Genomic DNA, 26,500 nt, shown 5'->3' with positions numbered 1-26,500 from the left:
CCGAGATAAACTTTCCACTGATGAGGTACCCATTATTAGAGGACATTTTCGCGTACAGCTACCAATGTCTTCAATTTTTTTTTCTTTTTTTTCAAATACATCTCCCAACATACCCCGAATACGTCGTAAGAGATTTGGGTATTTGACTTAATCTCAAATGACATAATAAATCGTCGAAAACGCATGATTTTTGGCCCTGGGTCCTTCTTTGATAAAATAATTCCTTAATCCTACGTCAACACTGTGGTCGTGTCCTTTTATAATTGTTATTTCACATACTCCGTGATGCTACGTTAGTCGACTTTTAGAAATATTATCTCGTTACAAAATCATTGATTCCTCTAGAATTACACACAAGTTGTTTGGTGTCTTACTTAGAACTAACAAACCTGGCGAACTTCATCCCACCCAAAATTAATTTTCTGAGTTCTCTCTCGAAAATTTTTTATTCATTGTATATTCGCGATCGAAAACAGACGACGTCTTTTGAATTTCAATTAGTAATTGAATGAGACACTTTTTTAATTTAACACGTTCTTTTTACTTTATAAACAAAAAGTTTAAGCGAATCACTTGTTAGGTCTATTGAAAGTGATTGTGAAAGATTACTTTTACGGATGGGAGAACTGTCAAAAGACTAATATTCCTGTTTATCGAACGATATGCGAAGAAGTTCAGTGAGCTGACGGCATTGGACGATATGACTTCTGAGGATCCCAAAATCTAATCTAAAAATATAAAATCTAGACATAAAATACTACTTGAACAAAATTCGTTAAATAAATAACGTTTTCATTTTTCATGGTTTTCAACTTTTCCATTGATGATTCATTACTTTTTCGGCATAAAATTCTGACGCAGACCAGAACACATCTAACAAAAACGGATAATTAAAATTCGTTCAGCTGTTCTCGAGTTAAATCGTGACATACGGACACTAACTCATTTTTATTTATATAAATAACTCAGGGAGTGCTAGAGAATCAATTTTGATAGAAAAAATCATTCACGCATGGTAATAAAATTTCAATCCATTGATGGCGCAGTTCTTATACTGCCTTTCGAATGCTGAGAAGAATGAAACTTTCCAAAATTCATTAAAAATATTGCGGAAGGGAAAAATCGACTATTTTCTGTTTTTAAGAGCAAGTCCTAGTTTACTAATGGAGACCTGTAATCAAATCATCTATCCTATTAGTCCAATCATTCAGTGCTTATTTGCTTTTTGAAACGTAGAAGAAAGATATTTTGCTACAAAGATATCATCGATGTTATGGAAAATCATCCTCTCGTCAATTAATAATCGCATAGAGAATCAATGATCAATGAAGCAATGACTTGAAATTAAATCATTTTCATTAATCTCATAAAGGGAGTCTTCGTAGCCACATTGGTTGCGCGTTCGCTTAGTAAGCGATCGATCGTGAGTTCAAAACTCAGGGCCCTCATTGACCATCTTTTTGTTGTTACAGAATAACTACGTCCACGCAACAATCATCAACGATGGAGATCGATCCACGGTCGAAATAAGATCGATTCATCCATACAACTGCTCTGCTCTGCAAGAAACATCAAGCTGCTGTTCTATTAATAACTCAACAATGATCAATCAACTGTCTTCGCTGTCCGGTGGTCCAACTGGATAATGGAAGAACACAAGGAATACTCTTACGCCTAAATGGCTACCGTGTAAATGTACCATATGCAATGGTATAGAAGGAATATTCTTACGCCGGAAAATGGCAACTGTGTAATGTTCTATTTATAGAATTGATAAACATGTGACTAGGGGTTGTTAACCGGTTTTACCGGTAATACCGTGTCATTTTCCATTACCGAATTACCGGTAATTTTACAATCATTAACCGGTAATTTCGGTAATTTTAATTTTTACACCATCAATAATATTTGTCTTTATGCCGCTTAGAAATATGACTCGAGAATCAAAATAAGATCGAAAAATCACAACCGGCAGTGTTCCGCCGATTCTACGACCTCCGAACTTCAGTTCAAAAATCGCTGCTCGATCTGAAAATGAAACACAAGATAAGTTTCAGCGATGAAGAACTGACAGCGATAAAGGAATTGGTTGATGCCCTCGAACCAGTTCTGGTTGCTGTTAAACTGCTATAGCAGAAGAAATGCACCTTCATGAAGCTGATGTCAGATTGCAATTTGTACTAGAACAGCTATCAGAGCAACCATCATTCGAAGCAGCTGCTTGAAGCCCAGATTGGAAGGATTGCAGAAAGACGTTTCGTATACGCAGATTTATTCCCATATATGAATAATCATTTTGCTCGAGGTCGTGACACAGTTAATGATGACTTTGATGTCTTCTATCAAACCTCACGGACTGCATTGATCAAGCAGGCATTTGATACAGGATTTCCAAATCTACGGATTTTCAGGATTTCACACAGAATTTACAGATTTTTAAAGATAAGGTTCCAATTTTATACAACAATTATTTTTATTCAATGAATTTGAATAATTTTTTCCGATCACTTCACGAAAATTCTCCATTTCGGGAGCTTATTTCTTAGTCATTTCTTGATGAATTTACTGTATAGATAATTCTAAAATTGCCAAATGTTTTAAAATTGCGTTGTAATGAGAAATTCTAATTTTCCAAACATTTGTTCAGATTGCAAGGCGTTTCTTTAACACGGAACAATCGGTATAGTCAATGTTAGGAACATGCATTACGGTCTACACAAATGAGGCAACCAACCTGGTTAGGGATTCTAACAATCCGAACATTGAAAACTATTCCTCGGCAGAAAAAGAAAAAATCGGACTCTTCAATCATTATCATTATTAACTGGGAATATTAAAAAATTTAGCTATTGTCGTTTGAAGTTTTGATGAAAATAAGTTTCAGATGAAAGATACATTCTATAGATCTATAGAGTTTCATTGACTTCAACTCAATTCAGCAAATAGTAGAGCTCAAATCATTGAATATACTGAATTTATCTGCAACAAGCTTGCTCTCGCTGGAATCCGTCGTTGAACGCAGTCTGCGGATGTTCAACGAACTGAAACTGTTCTTAAATTTTCAAGTTAAATACGAAACCAAACAGCGAATCGAATTTTACATCATTTGAACGACTCGATGAGCAAATCTATTCTACTTATTTTGAATTACGTTTTGCTATTGAATTTACTCAGATCAACTAGGAAACTGGAACTTTTTATCTTTCTCTTTGCATAATATATGCTCAGAACAATACATCAAATCTAAGGACGCAGGATTAGACTTTGGAAATTTTGAGCAGAATCTATTGAACCCACAAAATCTTCGATGGAATTGGAGCTGTTGAAACAGGTATAGAACTGGATACGAGTAGACAAATAACTACTGCTGAAATGAATTGGTAAACGGTTGAACAATAAACGTTAAAAAAAATGTTGATATAAATGACAACATACCGAATAATTTATGTAGCATAAAAATTTCTATCAGAACCTGTCCTTATCCTGAACACATGGCTTCATGCCAATTTCATTCGTTGACAGTTATCCAGTTTTTGAATCTACGTTTTCATTTGTTGGCAGTTATCCAGTATGTTACCATTGCAGGCTTTACATTTTTGTTTGTGCTTTAAAATATGTTATAATAAGAGTATTTACGTTGCGCAATGCAAACAAGCATGAAAAAATGCAACTGTTTGAACTTTCATTACACCTCAATGAAGCATTGTGTTTTACTACAATGTATATGTTTACTAGCGCTACGTGGTTACCTTCAACATCGTATAATAACTAAAAGCTCAAATTATGGCTAAAAATTAGACTTATAAATACAATACAGATATCCATACAGATTTTCGGGAAAAGAACTAAGATAAAAAGATTTTTTCAGGTCGAAAACACATATTTTATTATGGCAACCCTGATTTGAAATTGATCCTGACTTGATCAAATTTGATGATGATGATATTTATTCTGTAGCTGGACAATAGGAGAAAAATTCATCCACAGGGCGATGCAGAACCTGCAGAACAGTTGAGCATCAAGGACAAATTTGAACGACAATTGCAACAAACAAAAGTAACAACGTCCAGTCAAAACTGAACGTCTATAAACGGATTGATGAAAACCCTCGGACTAGAGTTTTCGTAAAGAGGGATCAGAGACAAATACATGACAATGGTACTGGACTCTGAACGGGCGTTTTCCTCTCCTGGAATCTTTATTAATGAGATCCGATCGAGATTAGAAGGCGACAAAATTAACATTCTCTATTTTGAAGTATTTGTTTACCGTAATTTACCGGTTTTACCGGTAATGAAATTTTCATTACCGGAAAACCGGTTATTGAAAATTTGGCACGGTAATGCAATCCCTACATGTGACATGTTCGGCTCTGTTACAGCTAAATGCTAATGCCTAAAATAGCCTAAAATAAACAAACGGGATAAAAAAATCTCATAAAAAAACAAAATAGTATTTTAGTACAATAGCTTTTTTTTAAAGTTCTTCAAATTTAACAATTTGACCTTTTTGTGGCTGCAATCTGTGCATTTTTGAAACATAACAAAAAATATTAAAAGCTTCATAGGTTTATCTATTTGTAGGGACTGAAGTATTGCAGCGTTTGCGTTAAAAAATATGTTCGGAATCGTGGTCAAAACGTGAACAAAATATGTGAGTTTCAACCTTCTTCGGACCGTTTTCGTTCTGCTTTCGCCACAGAAACTATTGGAGTTCACCGAACACATTTTCAAAAAAGGCGTCGAGTTGAGTCAACTGATGATGCACTTCACTTTCAGTGAGGCACAGCTATGAATGCTAGGATACAATCAACTGAAATAACTTGTTCGTCTTGGGTTGATTGAGTGAGATAAAATCACTCGGGCATTATTTTGGTTGCAAACTCAAGTGTGGGCGGTTTTTTTTGCTTCCTCTTTGTTGATTGTCAACAGAGGTCGTCTGTCGCTTGGTGGTCTATTTAGATACAGTTGTAAATTTCATGTTCCCCTCGCGTTTCTGTACGAATTAGGTTTGACACAAATTGATTGCGTACATTTTGGTACACATGTTGTAGGTAATTTTTCCGAGTTGTATTCCAACACGCACCATCAAAGGTCACCTCCCTTAACAAAGCACCATGGCCATGGTACCTTCAATCAACGACATCGGCTCCCGCTGGACAAATCAATCACCTTCAACAAGGTATCATTTTTCACTCATCACACTCACCCGCAGGATCGTGCTGACTCAGCGGCGGCCCGCCATAAATCTTGGCCGGCGCCTCACTTTATCATAGCTCCTGCCTACCAGCCTGCCTGCGTGCTCTCGAAATCTTTGTGCCTTCGGGTTGACTTCTGTGGGCTCTCAGCTGGTAGCAGCATCCTCATCGCGCCTCCAGCTCGAAGCCCGCTGCGCATTTGTCCGAGCCCCATCGGCCGCGGCAGGAAAAGGCAGATGCGGATAATCACTTAATCAAACCACTCCAATTCGTCCGAATGTATTTAAATCGATGTAATTTGAATCAGATATCAGAGGTGAGAAAGATAAACGATCCCCGGCGCGAGACGAGCGAAATGCACACGAGAATGCTGGGGAAACCGCCCAATGTGTCGGTCGTTAATAACGTTAAGAAATTGATTTAATTTTGTCTAATCTGATCAGCCGATATCAAACACTTACACAAGACTGTAAGCGATATCAACGTTGCGGATTTTGTTTCTCCCTTTTGGCGAGCAAGTGATCCGATAATCCAATCTGTATGATTTTACGCCCATTGGTCACCAATGGTCGCGAGACCGAACAATTTTTTTTTTTTGCAGAACAAATCGTTCAGTACGAACCGAAAAATCGCTAATCTCGCGTTTTATAAAAGATATTCCCACGCTTTCTTTTGAATTACGTTCCACCGTTTTGCTCGGGAGTACACATTTCCAGCAGTTGGACATGTGCTCAACGAAAGGTGCAACTGAAACCATTTGAAATTGGTTTGTTTTATTAACCAACATAAACCTACAATGATATCTGCAGGAGAAATTTCCAAAAACCAACAGAAAGTGGAAAATTGCCGAAGCGTTAAGCTTCGGTCTTAACGATTCAAAAACTTCGGATACAAAAAATGAACATAAAGACCTCGTGTAGATATTAGATGGAATATTAAAAATCTATAACCACAATTGCTCACATATATCAGTAGAAGTTGATGATTATTGAGGCTTAGGAATGCTTTCCCCATCCTCCTCCGACTCTCTTTCGTCCTCTGCGCTTTCGTATCTTACCTGCCGGAACAGCCGAAGCTATTCGGCGGCTAGAGAGTGACAAATATTCTATAAATTTTCGGTGCCTTTTAATGGATTATTTATGTCGCTATCCGTTCTCTTTCTATTCGTTTCACTGTCATTTCTTCTTCCTCCTCCTGCGAGTCTTGTTTGTGGTGGAAGCTATCTCCAGCCCGGGTTCGTCGTTTTAGCTTATCACATTTTCTAGTTCCTTCTGCCGATGATCGCACACACTGTCGCACTTCTTGGACTAGGAACTCCGGGCATTGATCTGTGCAACTCCTGAAACTCAAAAAAAAAATCGACAAAAACCAACATACAAACAAACCGTGTGCCGCACACATGCCTTTCTTCAATCGCTTATTATCGTTACACGCATGTTTATCGACCTTTCCTACCCCCCGGGAAAGGATCTTGGATCTACCATCATCCCTCCCTTTTTGAGGGAGCTTCGGTTAACATGCATACTGAAAACAAACAACAGGAGTCCTGCCCATGTACGAGGGAAAAGGATAATCCGGTCCTGGGGATAGAGCCCACCGAAAAAAAAACCTGAATCGGGATCGAAATTAGGTTGCTCATTGTTCTTTTCATTTTTCCATCATGATCCTCGGTCCCTAAGCAAGATTGGGTGCCTAAGTGCTGGCAGGATTAAATTAGTTGATCAGCACATGAGGTCTGGAAGATTTACCTTTTGTACCCTCAAATTCAACTCGGTAGCAGAGAGGCGTAAAATTTCGGCCCTTTGTTTGTGGGCTTCGTTTACGGGCTTACCTCGCTTCGCTCGATCTTCCAGGATCAAAGAAATTTGGCAGAAATTCCGTGTTTTCGCACTTGGTGGTGGTGGCGTACCGTAAAGTTCAAGAGATCGTAACCATGCTAGCAATTTGAAATGTATACGATGGCATCAGAATAATTGCACATCACATCACTATCAACCTCTCGCCATTTATTTTTTTCTCTCGTTTCTTTTTGCAGTCCCGGAAACCCCTCATCGGCATATCCGCCTGGAATCATCGGGCCTGCGGAACTTCAACAGCAGCAGCAGCAAAAAATTAGCACCGTGGCGCTGCATTCGACCGAAGCCCTAATGGCGGGCTTTCTCAAGTCGACCGACCTGGGGCCGCATGGTCCACACGGATACGGCGGTTCGCACCACCCGCACCATGGCCATCCGCACGGACCGCTGCCGCCCGGAATGCCTATGACATCGCTTGCCCCGTTTGGTTTACCACACGGGCTCGATGCCGTAGGGTTCCCGCAAGGTATGTGGGGTAAATATTCGCTTTTTTCTATCTTATTAAACCGCTAGTTGTAAGACTCCGGCTGTATAATCAACAGACTATGGCCCAAGAAGACGGCGATCGGCTCGCAGGAGAAGAGGCTTCCCGCCGGCGGATTCCCGAGAGCCGTTCATTGTGAACTCAAGCAAGATGCTCAATTGGTTTCGGTAGTCACAAAACGGGTGAAGAGGCTTAAAATTCTCTTCCGTCGCGACCTCGGGACCGTTTTGGGGAGCCTCCCTGCGGCTTCGACTCAAAACTAGTAGCGCTACACGTTTCGTTAATTATACAACCAGAATTAGTGATTGATATATAATATTATATTAGCTTTAGATCTTAGTAGTGTCCTCCCCTCCTAGAAAAAAAAACTGTTTCAGCGTCGAAGAAGTTTTCTGTTGGTGTTATGTGAGTGTGTGTGTGTGTGTGTGTGTATGTGCGTATGTGTGCGCGATATTCTCTTATCTGAATCTGAAGCGAACAACACGAAATCAGGGCCGACCGGCGACTCGGCGCGTCGGAGAGCATCTGATCACGCTCGGGTGACTTTTCTGACAATAATTCATCTGTCATTTTTCTTAAAAGCATTCCCAGCATGACGAGGGGTCTAACTGGCTCGCTGTGTGCTTTTAGATTATCGATACCGCCGCTGATGATTTACCGCAACATATCATCAACGCCGATGGTGCCCGGTGGGAAATTTGTCCAGAAGCCCGCGCCGTAGACCGGAGGGGGGGGGGGGTGGTACAAATTGAAAGCGAAGAAGACCGAGAGGCTCTTTTTTGATATGTCGATGACGTGATTTTGCCGCCGTCGCCGCCGCCGTCGTGTTATGAAATGTTCACACGATCTGCGAAAGATGGCGCGTTGCGTTAATTTTTGGTTAATTCCATTAAAGTGGCGAGCGCGAGCGGAGTCGGAGTGCCCCCACAGCCGTATCAGCTTTCGGTGCAGGGCTTATGCTACTGTGACTTTAATTGATCCACCCCAACGGATCTCGCTTCCATCTTATCGCTCTAGTTTTTCGTTATGTTTCGATTTTTTCTGCTTTTTTGTGCTCGGAACATTTGAACATGAAAAGTTGGATTTGCGAATCAAGTTTTCGGAACGGTCAATTCTACAATTTGATTTCAATTAATTTCATTTGCTGGGGCTGACGTCAGATGTATTTGTTGGTAATTACTTTGCAGTGTTTGCTCTGCAAGTTTGCGGATTTTGGAGGGATCGTTATTCGGAATGTTGACACGTGACATGCACTTGTGCATTCCTCCGGAAAATTTGGACGAAAAGAACTTTTCTCCTGAAAGCCTCTGCTTGGTCCATTCGAGAGCTCCATTCAAGTAGAAATATTTTTTTTGCGTGGCATGAGTGAGAACTGAAGTGTACAATTTATCTTTCAACCATGGAATGTTCACCTGGAAATTGTTCGTCGAATCTATTGGAACCAAGCTATAAAATAAAATATGTATATATGCAAATTCTCTGCCACTTTGCTCGGATTTTCAGCTAGAAAACAGTCAAATCGAGAAAACAAGCAATATCTAGCAAACATATGAGAAAAAGTGTGATTCTCCACCCATTTCCGATCCAGTTTGCCTTACGAAGCTTGACTACGATCGTAGGACAACTTTTAAACGATGTGAGGCGTTTCTGGTATTTCAAATACTCAATGATCTTTTCCAGCATAATGTTGGTAAAGGAAAAATCTGACGAACGATGCGATGAGCTTGTTGATATTCCTGATTGATGATGAAATTATGTTGTCATCATAAATACAAACTAGGCGCAATGTGACTATCTTCAGATTCTCTCTGAAATAAGGGGATCGGCATCGCTAATTTTATGCTGACTGAGGCCGTTTAGAGTGTTTTTGAGAGAACAAAAATTTGAATGAGCTTGTTTGTTTTTTCGCATGTTTCTTAAAAATAATAATTCTCTACGACGCGAACATTTCCAGCATTTTTATCAATTCGGGGTACTCGTCACGAAGCATTTACGCTACTTATAAGCTCACCAGTTCTTGTTTACTATATCCTATGATAGAACTAGGATGAATATCGGAAAAAAGCGTTTCGAAAGTTCAAACTATAAAATTACAAATCGGGGAGCTTCAACTCACATGAATAATTTGAATACTTTACGATTTGAATCTCGTTCCATTATGTTATGCGATTATAAATCAACGAAAAAAACAATATCAGGGAAACTGTGAGTATGGGGGTCAGATGGGCACGCGACTGATTTGATTGATTAATTGTCGAATTTCATGTTTATGTTGATAAGTTGTCCTTCTACATGTTATATTATGATATTTGAACCATCCTATGATATTGAAAACTTGTAAAAAGAAAAAAAAAATGTGAAAAAAGAAAAATAATAAGTGTGGATTGATTGTGACTGCGATATCCAAAATGTCTAGGATGGTTTAATTTAAAAATTTGATTCACTTGTGGTTAGCAAATTATCATCGAGACCATGAGGAATCTACCCGATATATAAAATCATTTGTCAGTAGAACATTGTGAATTATTAGATTAATAGTGCTTGTGGGGTAAAACGGACAGCTTCTAAAGGTGGTAGGAAGTGAAAAGTGATGAAAATAACGTCGGTATTTTATTCCAGTGAAAAAAACTCCGAAAAACATATTTTTGTGAAACATTTAATCGATGAATACGAAATACAGTTTGTTGAACTGAAAAAAACTGCATTCAAGTGTTGGAAAACATAATTTCCCATAAATATAATCGAAATACTTCTAAGCCTGTCCTTATCGCCCTCAGTTCCGCCATTTATCATCGAAATCAGATCTGTAATATAAAAGTATTTGAAACAACCAACGAGAAATTCGCATGGCTCTCTACTGATTATCAAATGCAACGAAACAGACTGCCTTCACTGTATCGGCGAGAGTCCTTGACTTCAAAACGCTTTTATAATATAACTCGAAGAGTACATTTTGAAATTAATTTTAGTTGAGGAAATTGATACACGATCGCAGCGGCATTAGCTAAGTATTCGTCACATGGTTAATAATCGACTACTGCATCCAAAGTTAATTTTAGCAAAGTTAATGGTATCCCAATTTATTATATTAAATGAGCTGAAGCATAACAGAAAATGTTCTATACCATTTCATTTGTATAATGTATATGCTAGAGCCAATATGAGCGAGCGGAACATGAGACACATTTAAATAAAAGCATATGAAAGCTTTCGTATAATTTGCCAAACACATGGCCCAGACAGAGAAAGATATATTCTCGTTCATGTTCTTCATTATCCTCTTAGAAAACACTTTCCAACTGCATTTTATGATGAGGAGTAATATTATCACGCTTCCATATAACAGCGCTGGCAGCTATACGGATAGCGTGGTCATGTGAAATAGCTTTGCATCCAGCCGGCCTTGGTTCGATCCCCATTGACGTCGTATGGACTGTCTTTTTGGCACAATCCCAAATAAAATGAGAAAAGAAAACAGAAAGAGATGTCTGCTCGCATACATACAAACCATTTTTAGGCTTTTAAAACAGCTCATTATTTGCGCATTTGACCCTCCAGCACACGAAATGGCATAATTCCTGCCAAAGATGAAATGTTTTTAGCCAACGCTAGTTCGGGTGTGAGTACTTTAAAGTTACCTTTATTGATCTAGAAAAATGGTCAGCATGTTATCTGAACCGATACCTACCAGGATCAAATTGTTGAAGTTTTTTGAACCTCCTTCATGTCTATACATTTGTGACTTCACTCATCCGAAAAGCTGACAAGCATTCCCGTTGATGTATTTTCGTTAAAACGTCTAGCTTCGTAAATATATATCTTTTTTATTTTGAAATCTAAACTCGACTAAATCATCAAATGCATCATTACTCAAGTACAGGCCACACGTTATCAGGTAAATACCACTATTTGGTCAGAGAATCAGTCACGAGATTGGGAGTATATTATCATCAGACAATTTTCGGAGGATCAAGCATTAACAGACCTCTCGATTGGTCGGTGAAAATGTGATAAATTGATGTTTTGGGTGTGTTAAACTACACTCCAATCAATTTTGTAGAACATTTGGATAATCTATGATAAATTAACGCATAGTGCTGATGGAATCTGCACCTTTCACATTGTTGTGGTTATTCTTCTTGTCCTTCCGATATAATTTAAAACACTCTCCGGTGAGATAAACACTCGTCGTCATAATTTTGTTACGTTATAGATTCTCAAAAAAATGTTTTTTTTTGTTTCGTGATCAATTCCTCATACCGAGACTCAAACCATATTTTTGGCTCTAAATTGTCTGTGTCCTGAGGCATCCGTCCAATTTGAACTGATGCCATCTGTGACTTTCCGAAAAATAAACGCAAAATGTATAGGACTTTTTTTTACACAAGAGTCATTTGAACGGTTTCAACCAAAGCGTCAAAATTAGCTAAAGCGTACATTTGGATCGCCATCAAATCGATGTAGGAAATGCATTGAAGCTGGAGGAAACTACTTTTAATATCCCGATTTTTTTTTATTTTTTTTTTATCCCATTTATTTATTTCAGGCTCATTAGCATTTTAGCTGTAACAGAGCCGAATTTTAATCGTGTACATGTCACATGGTTATCATATCTATAATTATAGCACATTACATTACACAGTTGCTATTCGCCAGTATTCCTTCTATACCATTGCATATGGTACATTTACACAGTAGCCATTTAGGCGTAAGAGTATTCTGTATTGTATTTTTCTTCCATTATCCAGTTAGACCACCGGACAGCGGAGAAAGTTGAATGATCATTGTTGAGCTATTTATAAAACAGCAGCCCGATGTGTCTTGCAGAGCAGAGCAGTTGTATGGATGAATCGATCTAATTTCGACCGTGGATCGATCTCCATCGCTGATGATTGTTGCGTGGACGTAGCTATTCTGTAACAACACAAAGATGGTCAATGAGGGTCCTGAGTTTTGAACTCACGATCGATCGCTTACTAAGCGAACGCGCAACCAATGTGGCTACGGAGACCCCCCTTTTTTATTAATTCGTTTATTTTTACAGGCTCAGTTACATAGGTTTAAAGGAGTAAAATTTTTAACTATACTTTTACTAGAATATATTAACATGTTTCCTTAATTCTATGGTTAATAAAAAAGGAAACCGATTACTCGCGGTCGACTCGAGTTTGGAAGGGTGACACATTTTCATTAGGAAAATGATGGGATGTATACTATCCCGAAATTATCAGTCCCGAAACTTGATTGACGCATGATGTACAACAAAATGGGCGGTCTATTGAAATATTTTTTATCCCATCTGTCTATTTTATCAGACTCATTCAGTACTTCAGCTTTAACCGAGCTGAATTTATTTTCGTACATTTTTTTTTTTATTTTTATCAATTAGAATGTTGTAAATTATCTAGTAAAAATTGAACGTTGTCGTTTGATGTGTAGTTTCAAAATTGTACCACAGAGACGAACAAAAAGGCGAGGAAATTGAAGTAGATGCTTAGAAAAAGTAAGGAGTTGAGCAACATGTGGTCGAGTGTTGTCATCCGGCAAAATCACCTCATCGTGTTTTTGCTCACATCATGGCAGTTCTTTCTTCAATTTTCGACTCATGACATTCATTTCTCATCCAAGTTTCTATCCGACATAAGCATTTCCTCCTTTTTTGGCGCTGGAACAGCTATTCGCCCGCAAACAAATGCCGTTCGACGTCTCTCGGGTTCAATTCATATGGAACCCACTTTTCATGCTTTGGATCATTCGTGAAGTGAAATTCCAAATCCATGAAGATTCGCCTGCTTGAATTTGGAAGGTTGAATATATTTAGAAAATCAGAAAAATGCGATGCCACTAGAATTCATTTCACTTTGGAACGCATCTTGTTATATGTACGAAGAATTATTTTGACGTGGGACTACGACTAACCGAAATATATAGGGGGTAAAATGAAATCCTAAACACAGAACATGCAGGAAAAAATGAAAGATTTCGAATGCTAATAGCTCGAACATTTCTTAATAGATCGGGAAGATGTTTGTATCAATTGATAGGAAATATTTCTACGCATCTATCACAATTAATAAAATGTTGTTTTTCCTGAGATAATTAGTTGAATAGCTGTAAAATGTCAAGCGCTGTATTTAGCCTTAACTGCCCCGTTTTGATTGGCCCGATTTAAGGTTTCCCCAACACAACTAGTAAAACCAAGGTGCCTGAGGAAATTGGCATTGCAAATACATGCAAGTTGGGATAATTTTTGTTCCCACTGACATGTGGGGCCATCGAAACCAAGGTACCATACATTACACGACGTTTGTTCAAATTCTTCACTTACACAGCAAATATGTTGAATTCTATTCAATTCGAAAATAGTTTCATTCAATCAATTAATCATGTTTGTATCGATTGATTGATTGCATGAAGCAGTTGCAAATGCCGTTTACCCGCGGCAATTTCGGGATTATTTACGATAACATAAATCCAAGTGAACTCACATTTACACTTGCCCCCACATTCATCTATTTATATAGTCACTCATACAAGTTTTTTTTTATTTTTGACAGGAAGGTATTTGACCAATGTTCAAATATGTTTTAAAATTAAAATCAAAAGTTTGTCTTCAACTTCATTGTTCTCCACGAATAACGTTTTCAAGCTTCTCTAGCCCTAATTTGCTTCCATATTTATTTTCTCTAACTATGCAAAATTGCAATAACAATGTCACTACTCTAAATAATTGTGCTTTTTTGTCTGAGGTATTTAGATGTTTTCAGATTGTTTCAAGTCGCTCAGTTGATAGTTATTTCATGGGAAAAAATGTCGAGAAGTCTACAACCATCGTGTGAGTAAAATTAAAATTATACATATGCAAGAGAAAACTAATTTTCAAGAGTTATGAACTTCAGGGATCGAAAGTGGAACCTGGAATGAGGCTTGGGATAGCCCAACAGTACACCCGTGCCTAAGCTCGTGAACGTTTAGCAGGCCGGTATAAGAAATCTATTAAAGCGAGATTTAGGTTCAATTTCTGATCAGTAACTGAAATTCTATTGACATACAATGAAATATATGCGCTCACGCAATATCTAGATTGTTCAGTTGGTAAAAAATCTTCGACTTCGACTTTTGTTCTTTATCATCCTGTTTTTGCTGGTTCTGTTTGATGGTAAATAATCATCATACTCAATTATCGTGAAGTTCGGCTCAAACAATTGTAGATGTTAAGATGGGCCCATCATTATTATCACAAAACTGCCTTCATCAAAATATATTTTGGACAAGCTAAACCAGACATTAATCAGTCAAAGGCAAAAAATATCTCAAATAAAAATGAAAAATTAAGCATTCTCTCAATGCAGCTGAAATTATTTTACTAGAAGAAATACGTATTAAGACTATTCATACTCAACAGAATTTTGGAGAAAAATGGTTTTGACAACTCAAAAAAAATTAAGATTAGCACAAATAAACTTATAATTGGAGGTTAACCATCATATCAAAGTGTATTTAACGTCTTGAAAACAAATATAATAATTTGCAAACATGGCTTTGGCAACAGCTCTATGAAGTAATGTAAAAAAAAGCGTTAACCTTATTTGTTTATAAGGATAATTCAACTAATTAAGGGAGAAGTACGGAACGGAGTATTTTTAGCATTATTACCCATTTGTTGCCTTCACTTCAATATGTTGAATAGAATAAAAAACGCTGTACGCTATGAATTCTCTATGTTTAGTGAGCATCACAAACTTATTTTTGAGCTTAGTAGAGTAGAAGAAAGCAAACGGAAACAAATCGTTCTAGAAAATGTCAACCCTACCGACAGGTGGTCTACATGTTTTGTCACACAAGAATTTTTGCGTAAACCCATAGATGTAACAATGTCTAATTGTTCAAACAAAAGTGAGAACATACAAGCGTGAAACAAAGAATCCTTGAAATCCTCTAGCAGTGTTTACCTTCATCTCTCGTTCGAGAGGCGGCTGCTCAGGCCAGGAACAGCGTCTTCAAGGGTTCCAAACAGCCCCGCGGGATAATGACATACGTGTAGGTTGAGAAACACACGCAAGAACAAATTTAACATGGAGTTCGCCTTCTTTTGTGCGCTGGAACGCAAACATACAGCAAATGGAAAACGGTAAAAGATGTGTTGTGCGCGTGTGTATGTGTATGTGGGGAGGGTGCAATCCAACCGCCACGAAGAAAAGACCATAAATTGCCAACAACGTAAAAAGCAACCACTCCTCATCCTTGTCGCCTTGTTTTCACCCCCTTTCTTCCGCTTCGCTTCTTCCTAGGCAGAAGAGATGGAATCATCATAAAATATAAATGACGTTTTCTTGTGCTGTCCCCTTGGCCGGGATCCGTTGATTGGCGTTGCCGTGGTCGTCAAGCGCTGATGGGGCGCTTGAATAAGCACATCAAGTGAGGGAGAGACAAGCGAGAGCAAGAGAGACACAGAGAGAGAGAGAGAGAGAGAAACAGGGAGGATCTGAGTGTGCTATCGCAAAAGACACGGAGGGTCCCCGAAGTGGATCCACTCCTCCGGGGCATTAGTTACTGTGGCGTGCATTTATTTGTTGTATTATTGTTGTTGTTGTTATTCGGTGGGTAATTTTTGTGGGAGACGACAGCGACGAGCAGAGGCAGAGGCAGAGGCAGAGACTGAGGCACTCCTTGTGTAAAAGGTCGCCCTCCTCGTTTGCTAAAGAGTGGAATGCTTTCGTTCCAAGTGGGAGGGGGATATTTTGGTTGCCACCCCGTTAAGCGGTTTATCTTTCCGTTTGCAGGCTTCCTATGTGATAATGTAGATGCTGCTGACGTTTCGAATGTTTCTGCTTCTTCTTTGCTGCTGCTTCCGACTCCCCACTGATGCCACTTTGGGTTTCCAAGCAGCGTGGGCTCTTAAAAGCTGTGCACGACAAAAGTAGGCTCCACCGCTCTGTGGATTGTGTGTTTGAGGGGGTTTCACTTGGCGTTATACTATTCGCAATATCAATGTCAAGCATTCGAATGTTTTTTTCGTGTACAAACGAATCTCACGAATCATCACGAGTACAACTTTGTGGATAATGGAACGAATGGAGCTAAAAACCCATTTAGAGATGTATTATGAACAAGGTTTTTTTTATGTTTGGGATACAGCGTTGAGTTATTTAACATGGCATCATTCCGATATGTGGGATCCATTTGAGAGAAAAGGATTTCAGTTCCCTTTTGTTTTCAACGTAGAATGTTGTATGAAGTATGTTTTGCTATTCACGGTACGATTCATGAGGCTACGACTTCTGCCATCCTTTCGTCGGATATCCTTTGAGGACATCCTGGAACACACCAGCATTTGTCAGCGGCAATCAAATTTTGACTCACCACTATCAAAATATGATCACCATTTTCTTGCATATCCGCAACAATAGCAATCGGTCTATAAAAACAGAACCCTACAATCGTTAGGGTACGAATGTGAGCTTGAAAATGTCATAAATCTGTATTATCCTTTCAATGGCGTCGAATGCTCTCGCAAGTCGCGCAGCTAGCACAAGCATGGTTCCGCTCGCTAGTTCCCTCGAACGAATGCTTTATCTGTCCCTACGAATGGTGAAAAAAAACCATAGAAATAATTTTCCCATTTCCGAACGCGATGGATGGATCTATTTGCTATCCCACTCTCTCTTGCACGCACTCGTACGGCGATCAATTGCACCAAGGGTCTGTAGCCCGTGTGTGCAATTTGGATTAAGCGCGAGAACCCTTCAAAAATAAAGAAACAACTTTTCGATCCTGGTGCAGGACCATATTGGCATTCCGGCTTCCATATTCACCTACTGCCAAACCCCAAGCCCGCTTCGACAGAACAACCAGTGACAGTTACAATTTGTCAACGATCAAAAGACTCGATAGCAACAGCGGGGTGACCCTCGGCGCAAGGGGTCGTTTACCGCTCGGCAGGACGTCTGCCATGCACTCTTATCGCCCAGGATAGGGACTTTGCGCGTACGTGTGACTATCAAAAGCATGTGTAGGTTTGGTGACAGCAAAAAAACAAAACAAAAACGAAACAAACGAATTTATTCCAAATCACGCCTCGACGCTCTCGGCTGCTCCGGGGTCCGTGAATGGATGGAAAGAAATTGGAAAACGGTGTGACATTCTGGGCAACCAGATGGGCGATCGTGATTGGCACAAAGAACATGGAGGACGAACTGTTGTGTCAGGGCTGCCGGAGTCAACGCGGGTTTCTTCACGGAGAAACAGATGGGTTCTGTTTTTTTGGTAGAACTGAATGAAGAGTTTGATTTACTTTAGACCAAGGTTTGTTTGAATGAGAATAGAATGTGCATTTTGCAATTTTCGGGTATTCGATCGTGTACACGGAACATGCCTCAGATTTTACACATCACGCATGCAAGGTCACATGCTTTTTTGTTGTGAATGTCATGTTAAAGGTTTTTTGTCTTTGGAAAAGAACATTTAACTTTTGTCACAAAAAAAAACTTTCAGTTTACAGCTGTTAACTTTTCAATCGATAAACAACTATTCGATAATGTTGAGTACATGGACTCTCTAGCGATCAATAGCGAACAACATCTTCGAGTTTTTGAAATCCATGAAAAATATGTTTCAGTCATTGTACACCAACCGCCATATTTCCTACTCATATTATCAATTGTTTCGATCCATGGCGTGGGCCCTTTCTGAAGAGAGGTGCCGATTTTATGGAGCGATCTAAAATTCGTTTGATAACTGGATCACTTAAAACCAGTTGATTTGTACCAGCGTGAAATCCGTGCATTGATGAAAGAAGGGCCCTAGAGTTATATTTGTACACCTGATAGTTAAGGAGGACTATTAGTAACTTAATTTTTGTGCTCAATTTCTCAGATTCGTCTATACGAGGTCTGTTCAAAAAGTATCGCGATTCTAGAATCGAAAAAGGAACCAAAACACGTGTAAGAAAAACAGCAAATCTAGAATCGAATATACGTAACCCGCGTAAATTCGAAAGTCGTGATACTTTTTGAAAAGACCTCGTACATGATTCTTTTTTCCCTTCAAATTATCAAAACTGATTAAGCAGCAACGAAATGATAACAGCATTACATCGGTGAACCGCTTTGGAGTGGATCGAACGAGTTTTTCAGTGATTTCTTCTTTCGTCCGTCTGATGCCGCAAATTCTTGATAACATTGAAGGCAGATGATTGTTACATTTCCTGCACCATCCAAGCTGTCATTCTTGTGGGTGTGTATGTGCTTTGGGTCATTAACCTGGTAGAAGTTGAAGGATCGGAATATTCCAAACTTTCGCGTTGTTCTTCAGAAAATCCAAATATACGTATAATTCCATGATTCCATGGATAATATGGAAGTTTCCAACACCAGCTTCAGACACACAATTGCTCGGAGAATCTTTCGTTTCTTCTGTTTTCCGTCCGACCCAGAAACATTGAACTTGCTTACGTTCGTAAAACATTACATGCTGCCAGAAGTTGGAACCCGTGTCTACGTGTGTTCCTCTGTAAATTCGAATCGATTCTAGAAACAAAGGACTGACTACTTCACCATAGGGAACGCTTCTTCGGAGCACTCTGCGCACAGTTTCCGGATTTACATTTTTTGCAATCATTTTCCAGTCTCATCTGCAATCTTTTATGCACTTTATTTCGGATTTGCTGATTTTTTTTTTTTGCGAAGAAGTGTTTTTCGAGTCGACACCGTTCGACGCAGCGTTTTATGTCTTAAGGTGGAAACAGAATGCCGCGTTGTGCGTTGCTTCTCAACAGCAGTCATTGCTTGCATTTTGTACTAAAACATTCGCCCGACGCAGTCTGTTGATTTGCAGTCACAATCTAGCATTCGCGTCACCAATTTCATGTAAACAAAAACAAAATAAAATTCGTATGAAAATATTATTCTTGTTGTGTCCACGGATCAGTTGACTGTTTTTAAAAATTACACATTGACATATCCGCGCTGGCGGCATTGAGCTTCGTTTACTAGTTTAGAGGAGAGTGAAAGAATAGCTGATTTTCAGTGGGAATGAACACATTTTCAAAATTAAAATTATAAATGAAAATTTGCTTTTCTATATCAAAATAGTTAAATGAAAAACATTTTTGTTTGTAGGTGGTGAAAAAGTCTCATTCGAATTTTTTTATGAAGACAAGTCTATATTATGATGAAAAAAATCAGCAACAATGTTGGAATTGTTTAGCCATATGGTTGAATGAAAGTCAGAAACACGTGTTTCAAGTAATCAAATAACATGTGAAAATTTTCATTCAAATTTTAGAATTTAAAAACCGGCTTCGTGTCTTCTAATCTGATGGAGATTACACTAATTAGTTTGGGACCCAAATTATGACCCTAATTTGAAGTTGTCACCAGACGTCGACACTATGCCACTGTCATCGCGAATTCGGCGCAAGCAGTTTAGAACAAATGTTAGCGTTTAGTACAACGACGCATAGCGCGGCATTCTGGTCCCACCTTTACTGTTAAGTCGTGCGATTTCTCTCTTAGACTTTCCCAATTTTTATATTGCAAAATTACTTAAATTTTACTGATTATTCCTTTTGTTTTCGCCGTTTTGTCCACAATCTTCGTCGAAGAGTCACCTCTTTCGTCTCTTATGTTCGAATATCAATGGACTGACAGATGACAGATGTACACAGCATTGAATCGATCTTGCATATCATGCTTACAAATAAATGAATGTAGAACCTGTGTGGTCGATTTTCAATTTATCATAACTAGGTATCAAACTTCGTTTTTTGTGAACCTCAAAGATACATTAGGAAATAAGTTCCGTCAACGAAGTAACGTGGTGCCGATTGAGATACTATAACTACCGTGGTAAACAATGTATTTCAAATATTTCTTTATATATTTAACGTTGATTTGCACGTAACATACGAGGGTCACTATTTATATTTCGGGAATAGGAACAAAAACAAATAGTTAAGCTTAAGAGCGCCGATATTTTCGGCAGAATATGGGAAAGTTAGATCTGATAAAATGTTCTTTACTGACGGTTCATTCATAAACGGGTCCACTGGCTTCGGCATCTTCAATGAAAATTCCAGTGCCTCTTTCAAACTCAAAGATCCTTGTTCCGTGTATGTCGCTAAACTGGGTGCGATATACTACGCACTAGGGATCATTGAAACATTGCCCATCGACCATTATTTTATTTTTTCAGACAGTCTCAGCTCAATAGAGGCAATTCGTTCAATGAAAGTTGATAAACGCTTATCTTATTTCCTAACAAGAATAAGACATCTATTGAGTGTTTTGGTCGAAAAATTATTCAAGATTACCTTAGCATGGGTTCCCTCTCATTGCTCGATTCCGGGGAATGAGAAAGCGGACTCGCTAGCTAAGGTGGGCGCTTCAGAAGGCACACTTTTTGAAAGGCAAATTGCTTATAACGATTTTTTTTCACATTCCTCGTCAGGACACACTCGTTAGTTGGCAGCGCATGTGGAGTGAAGATGAGTTCGGTCGTTGGTTACACACGATTATCCCTAAGGTTTCGACGAAAGCTTGGTTTAAGGGATTGAATGTAGGTCGTGATTTCATTCGCGTGATATCTCGGCTTATGTCCAATCACTACAACCTAAACGCGCATCTCTATCGCATTGGGCTCGCAGCAAACAATCTTTGTGATTGTGGCGATGGCTTCCACGACATCGAGCATATTGTCTGGTCGTGTATCCGGTTCCATGCTGCTCGCTCTCAGCTCTCTAGAGCACTGAGAGCAAAAGGCAGACAATCGGATATCCCCGTCCGGGATATCTTAGGTAGCCGTGATCCTGATCTTCTGCTTCATCTATACCTGTTCCTCAGAAACGCCGATGTCAACGTTTAATGATGTTTCCTTCGTTGTGTCCCTGTTTCATATCCCTCCTATCCGATCTATAAACTTTTACTTAGTCGCGGCAATACATACACACACTCTTTACAGATACACGGGCCAAAGGTTGTGCAGTCCACTGATCATTCAACCAGAGCCATAGGTTGTACCGCTCATGACAACTCTACACGAGCTGATGTTTGCGCCGGCTAGTGACCATTCTATCCTGGATTCCTCGAGTCGAGAAGACGCACCACGCTAGATATGGGGTACAGACTAGGGGGGCGTTGCTGATTAATGGTCAGCTGCATCCCAATAGGAAGTATCCCGTGTCGGGCACAGGTACAGAGCCTTGGAGACAGCAACATCACAATTACGAAAACACTTGTAATACTAACCTCGAGCCAACCGCGAGTAATCGGTTTAATCGGATTGACGCACTCTTGTTGTGATAATCCACGTCGAAAGTCGTAAAAAATCATCGCACGAAAATGTGCACGATTCAGCTCCATTTTTTTTGCCGAGACCAAACTTTCAACTAAATATAAAATAAACAAATAGCGTCCGTATGATAAAATGTTCTGAGTACGTATATCGTCAAAAATGTCAAACTTTACGATGGAACCGTCAGATGGACTCACATGACATCAGTGTTGCCAATTCCCGAAATATAAATAGTGACCCTCGTATATGCTGATTATGAGTTAAATTCATTGAGAATAAAATAATTGATGAAGAATAGTGTAGTTTCGTCTGGTGAGTTGTGCTGTGGATCATCGCGAATTTAGTTAGACACAACGTAGGGATTTCTGGTTAGCGTTAACAATAATTGTCCTCAAAAATTTATTGTTTGCTCCAGTTGGGGGCTACTTTTGACACTTTTCAAAATTTTGAATCCATCAGAAAACATGAAAAATTTCGGACAACTTTCGATTATTCGTCTAGAACTATGAATTGTCCGAACCATGAGTCAATTTAGCATTTACAATCAACAACCTTAATGTAATAGCAGAAAAATCAACCGATCTAATTAATTTCAATCACGAAATTCGACCATGAGGACTCGGACTCGGAACTCGGGACTCGGAAGTTTTATATGCTTTCGGATCAGTTTAGGTATTTCATATAATTTGTTTTTTAGGCGGAACTTTTGGATTTTCCTATTTTTGAGGCCCAACTGTACAACAAATGACTTCTTTATGATAATGTTTTGGAATTTCTCCAGCCAAATCCAAAATGTTCATGTTAGCTAGCTAGCTAGCTCACGATCTCGTGACGTTTCCGCGATATGATTCCACACTTCGTAATGCCCGAAGTCCCGATTGTTGCATTCTCAAAACTGTCTCGGGAGGCACTCCGCCATTCCTTTTTTCGGCTTCTGCGAGGAAAATCTCTCCGTTGTTGACCTAATTGATGCATTCCAAGATATTGAGCTGCTGAATCCTCAACGGGCCGCTGTTTTTGGTCGACGGTCAGCAAACGCGGCACCAATCTCGCGAATAGCTTTTTCGTGTCCAAAATGTCATGCAAAATGTATCCCACTCGTTCTTTTTAAATGCTTACGGCCTCAGCTAACTCGCGTAACTTCACTTTACGATCGTTCAAAACATTCACTCATCATTAATATTTTTAACTATTACAACTCAATCAATCTGATATGAAAAAATAATGCAGCTTTGCGATATGGCAGAGTATTTACAAGAACGTTTTTCGTCCGAACACCATTTACCCGAATGTAACAAGATCCCTAATGAAAAATTTAATCAAATGGTAAAGGATTGAAACTTCCTGAAAGATAGATTACTTGATTTATTCTCGCAAAAATTAAATTAGTTCAATACAGCGTGAAAAAGGAATTCAGTTGCCGAAGGAAGAATAATTTCTGATTTCGATTTTTTTTGAATATATTTCTGCTTTTTTATTTGAGTAAATGTTGTATATCCGAATGTTACATCCGTCGGTAGAAATGTTGCGTTCGGATAAGTTTACATAATAACATATTTACTGGAATGTCTTTCATTCGGATGCTACAATGACATTCGGGTGATTATGTTCGGAGGAATGATATTCGGGTAAAGGTTCTAGAACCTTTCCAAACCTCCATGGGCACTACAGGATTGTGAAACTATGACTTCAAACAAACCTGTCCGATTGCTGGTGATTTTGAAAAAGCTAGGCAGCAATATAGAATACTCTCTTGTCACTCAGAAGATAAATGCATACCAGTATGCGAATACTCTCTAGAACTTCATTGTTCTCATCCACCGCTACAAAACCGATACTATCCATGAATCAAATAGTCCCTTATTTTATTGTTTGCGATTTCCACTTGATTCTTATTTGGTTTCATCTTGGATGGTACTAACGTTCCTAGTGGAACTTTTGCATTCTCAACGTAGGCATTACTCGCGTCATTTTGTTAGTAGTACACTTAGTTGAGATTTCTTCGCCGAAAAAACACGTCCTGAATGCATTCTGGAGTGGCAAGTGACCACAGTGCAAGTCGGCAGAAATTTCTGTGACGAAAAAAATCCCGGCCAGAACGGGAATCGACCCGAACCCCCGGCATGTTAATGTGTGACGCTAACCACTCGCCCACGGGAGCATATTTCTTATTTGGCTACCTACAGTAAATTGAAAGTAGCCTCATTTGCACAGTAAACTATAAATTGTGAGGAGGAATCGATTCAAAAACGCGAGGTGTACCAATGTGGCTTTAAGTTTTTTTTTCTATAAAAAAACATTCGTTTGAAAGATAGAACTTTGTACAAAATATGCTACTTCTGAAGCCACAATCTTAATCCATCGTTCAGGCGACACGCTGGTAGAAGTCTGGTTGTTTTGAAACGAACCAGTTATCAAGCATATTTGTGGTTTCTTCATCGGATCGAATCCACTTTTCAGGAGGACGCCACAGACCGGATTGAAAGAAAATGGGAAAGCAATGCTTTAGACAATGAGGAAGAACCTACTGAAAGGTTCACTCTTTCTGGAACATGTGGTCTGGCATTGTCAAGCTGTAAAATTATCTTGCCATGTCTATTCTTCCACTTCGACCTTTATTTTCAGAGCTCTGTACAAACTAATTAATGTTAGTCGATATGGTTCACCAGTGACCGTTTCCGAGGTAATTGCTTCCATTTGTTTGTCTTTGTATTTTTTTCGGGAACATTTTTTTTGAATTTTTGGTTCATCTATCTTTCTAATTTAAATTCTTGTTTTAGCTTCCAATTGGGGATTTAAAGAGTATTCCAGATGAGTTTTTTGATAAACAATGTTTCTAGATTTGGCGTATTGTAACAATCCTAAAAGTAGCACTTTCTACTACGAACTACTACAATATAAATTAAAGTAATTTGGTGTCGATACGCCACAATCTAACTCGAGAACGGATCATAATTATAATTAATTGTTATTATTAGGTTTGATGCGTTTTGGTTTGCATCAGGTTTATATACCAAAAAAGATATGAAAATCAACTATATGATATGAAAAAAACACTAAATTAAAAAGTTATTTTTTCGGACTACTGATTTACTGCTATTATCAACCTTGTGATTCTAATTCCATTCCGTTTGTGTTCGAATTTACCGTTTTGTTTCATATTCCGAACACTTAAGCTTTGATGGCCATTAAACAGTGTCTCATTACTGAAAATGGTACTCTTTCGTGGAATTATCTTGATGTTTGGATACAATAGAGCCTTCTTTTTCATTTGACTACAATAAAATTGATTTACAAATACATATTCATGGTGAAAAACTATCAATATGTTTAATCACTTTTGTCACAAATTCCGAACACCATTTTTGTCACTGACTCATATTCCGAACAGCAAAAATCCATTTTTTTTAAATCATATCTTTTAAACTACTGGACCGATTCATATGATCGATATATCAAATTAAAGTGAATTAGCTAGTTTTTTTTGAAAAATTGGACTCTGCTTTTGAAATTATTGATTGTACCTGTACCGATACCTGTAAATGATGTTAAAATGAAGTCTATAACCCAAAGAATGTCAGGGTTTTGAATATTAAATTATTTATAACATAAAAGTTCAGTAAATTCACATTAAAAAATGAAGTGTTCGCCATTTAAATCATGCGTAGAAACTTGATTCATATTCCGAACATTAATTTTAATGAAGATTGCTGCATAAAATATCATTTTATTCCATTAATTGTAGATTCTTACCATTTCTTGCACTTAACATGAAAACAACAAACAAAATAGTTGAAAAAACTACAAAAACTGAAACATTAACGATACTTGTTTTTTTACAGAATTTGCTAACGCAAACATTTTATCATTGGTTTCGACTGTCACATTTTTGCAAATGCTTAATATTATAAATTATAGGCTATATCGATACCTGTAAATGATGTTAAAATGAAGGCTATAACCCAAAGTATTTGAGGGTTTTGATTATTAAATTATTTATAACATTAAAGTTCAGTAAATTTACATTTGAAAAAGAAGTGTACGGAATTTTAATCATACGTAGAAACTTGATTCATATTCCGAATGCTACTTGAATATTAATTTTAATGATGATTTCTGTATAAAATATCTTTTTTTTTTCACCCATTTATTGGAGGTTCATACATTCTCTAGCACTTAACATGAAACAACTAACAAAATAGTTTAAACAACTACAAAAACTGAAAAACGAACGATGCTAACGCAAACATTTTATCATTGGTTTTGACTGTCACTATTTTGCAAATGTCCAATATTATAAATTATAGGCTGTATCGATACCTGTAAATTATGTCAAAATGAAGTCTATACCTCAGAGAATATCTGTGTTTTCATTATTCAATCGTTCATAACATAAAAGTTTAATAAATTTACATTTAAAAATGAAGTGTTCGGAATTTGAGACTTCTCGGAATATGAGACAAAACAGTATTCAATTCCGGGTCTGCTAATATAAAATAAAAAATACAAGTTCTTACGTTGCTAAAAAGAACAAATATAAATCAAATCAAAATAAAGTATTCTTGTCGAAATGTGAACATTGTGAGTCAATTTTAGTCGGAACATTATTTTCAAAATTGAAACTTGAAGCACCAGAAATAAACGCGCCTTCTGACGACATGTTCTAGCTTG

At 38.2% G+C, this 26,500-nt stretch overlaps 1 protein-coding gene across 2 annotated transcripts in view; it reads left to right on the top strand.

Moving 5' to 3' along the window:
- Window positions 1-26,500, top strand: part of LOC129762142 (homeotic protein ocelliless) — an 80,980-nt gene that overhangs the window by 39,516 nt on the left and 14,964 nt on the right. The window contains exon 2 of one of the 2 annotated variants that reach the window (XM_055760136.1): window positions 7,233-7,519. In XM_055760136.1, the coding sequence (XP_055616111.1) occupies window positions 7,345-7,519 (175 nt within the window). In that variant the 5' untranslated portion in view covers window positions 7,233-7,344. Of the gene's footprint in view, window positions 1-7,232; window positions 7,529-26,500 lie in introns of both variants that reach the window. The other variant, XM_055760135.1, reaches the window with a different exon arrangement.

Source organism: Toxorhynchites rutilus, chromosome 1 (genome assembly GCF_029784135.1).
Source record: "Toxorhynchites rutilus septentrionalis strain SRP chromosome 1, ASM2978413v1, whole genome shotgun sequence".
NCBI lineage: Eukaryota > Metazoa > Arthropoda > Insecta > Diptera > Culicidae > Toxorhynchites > Toxorhynchites rutilus.
The sequence above is the reverse complement of the archived record's forward strand: the minus strand, read 5'-3'. Positions and strand labels throughout refer to the sequence as shown.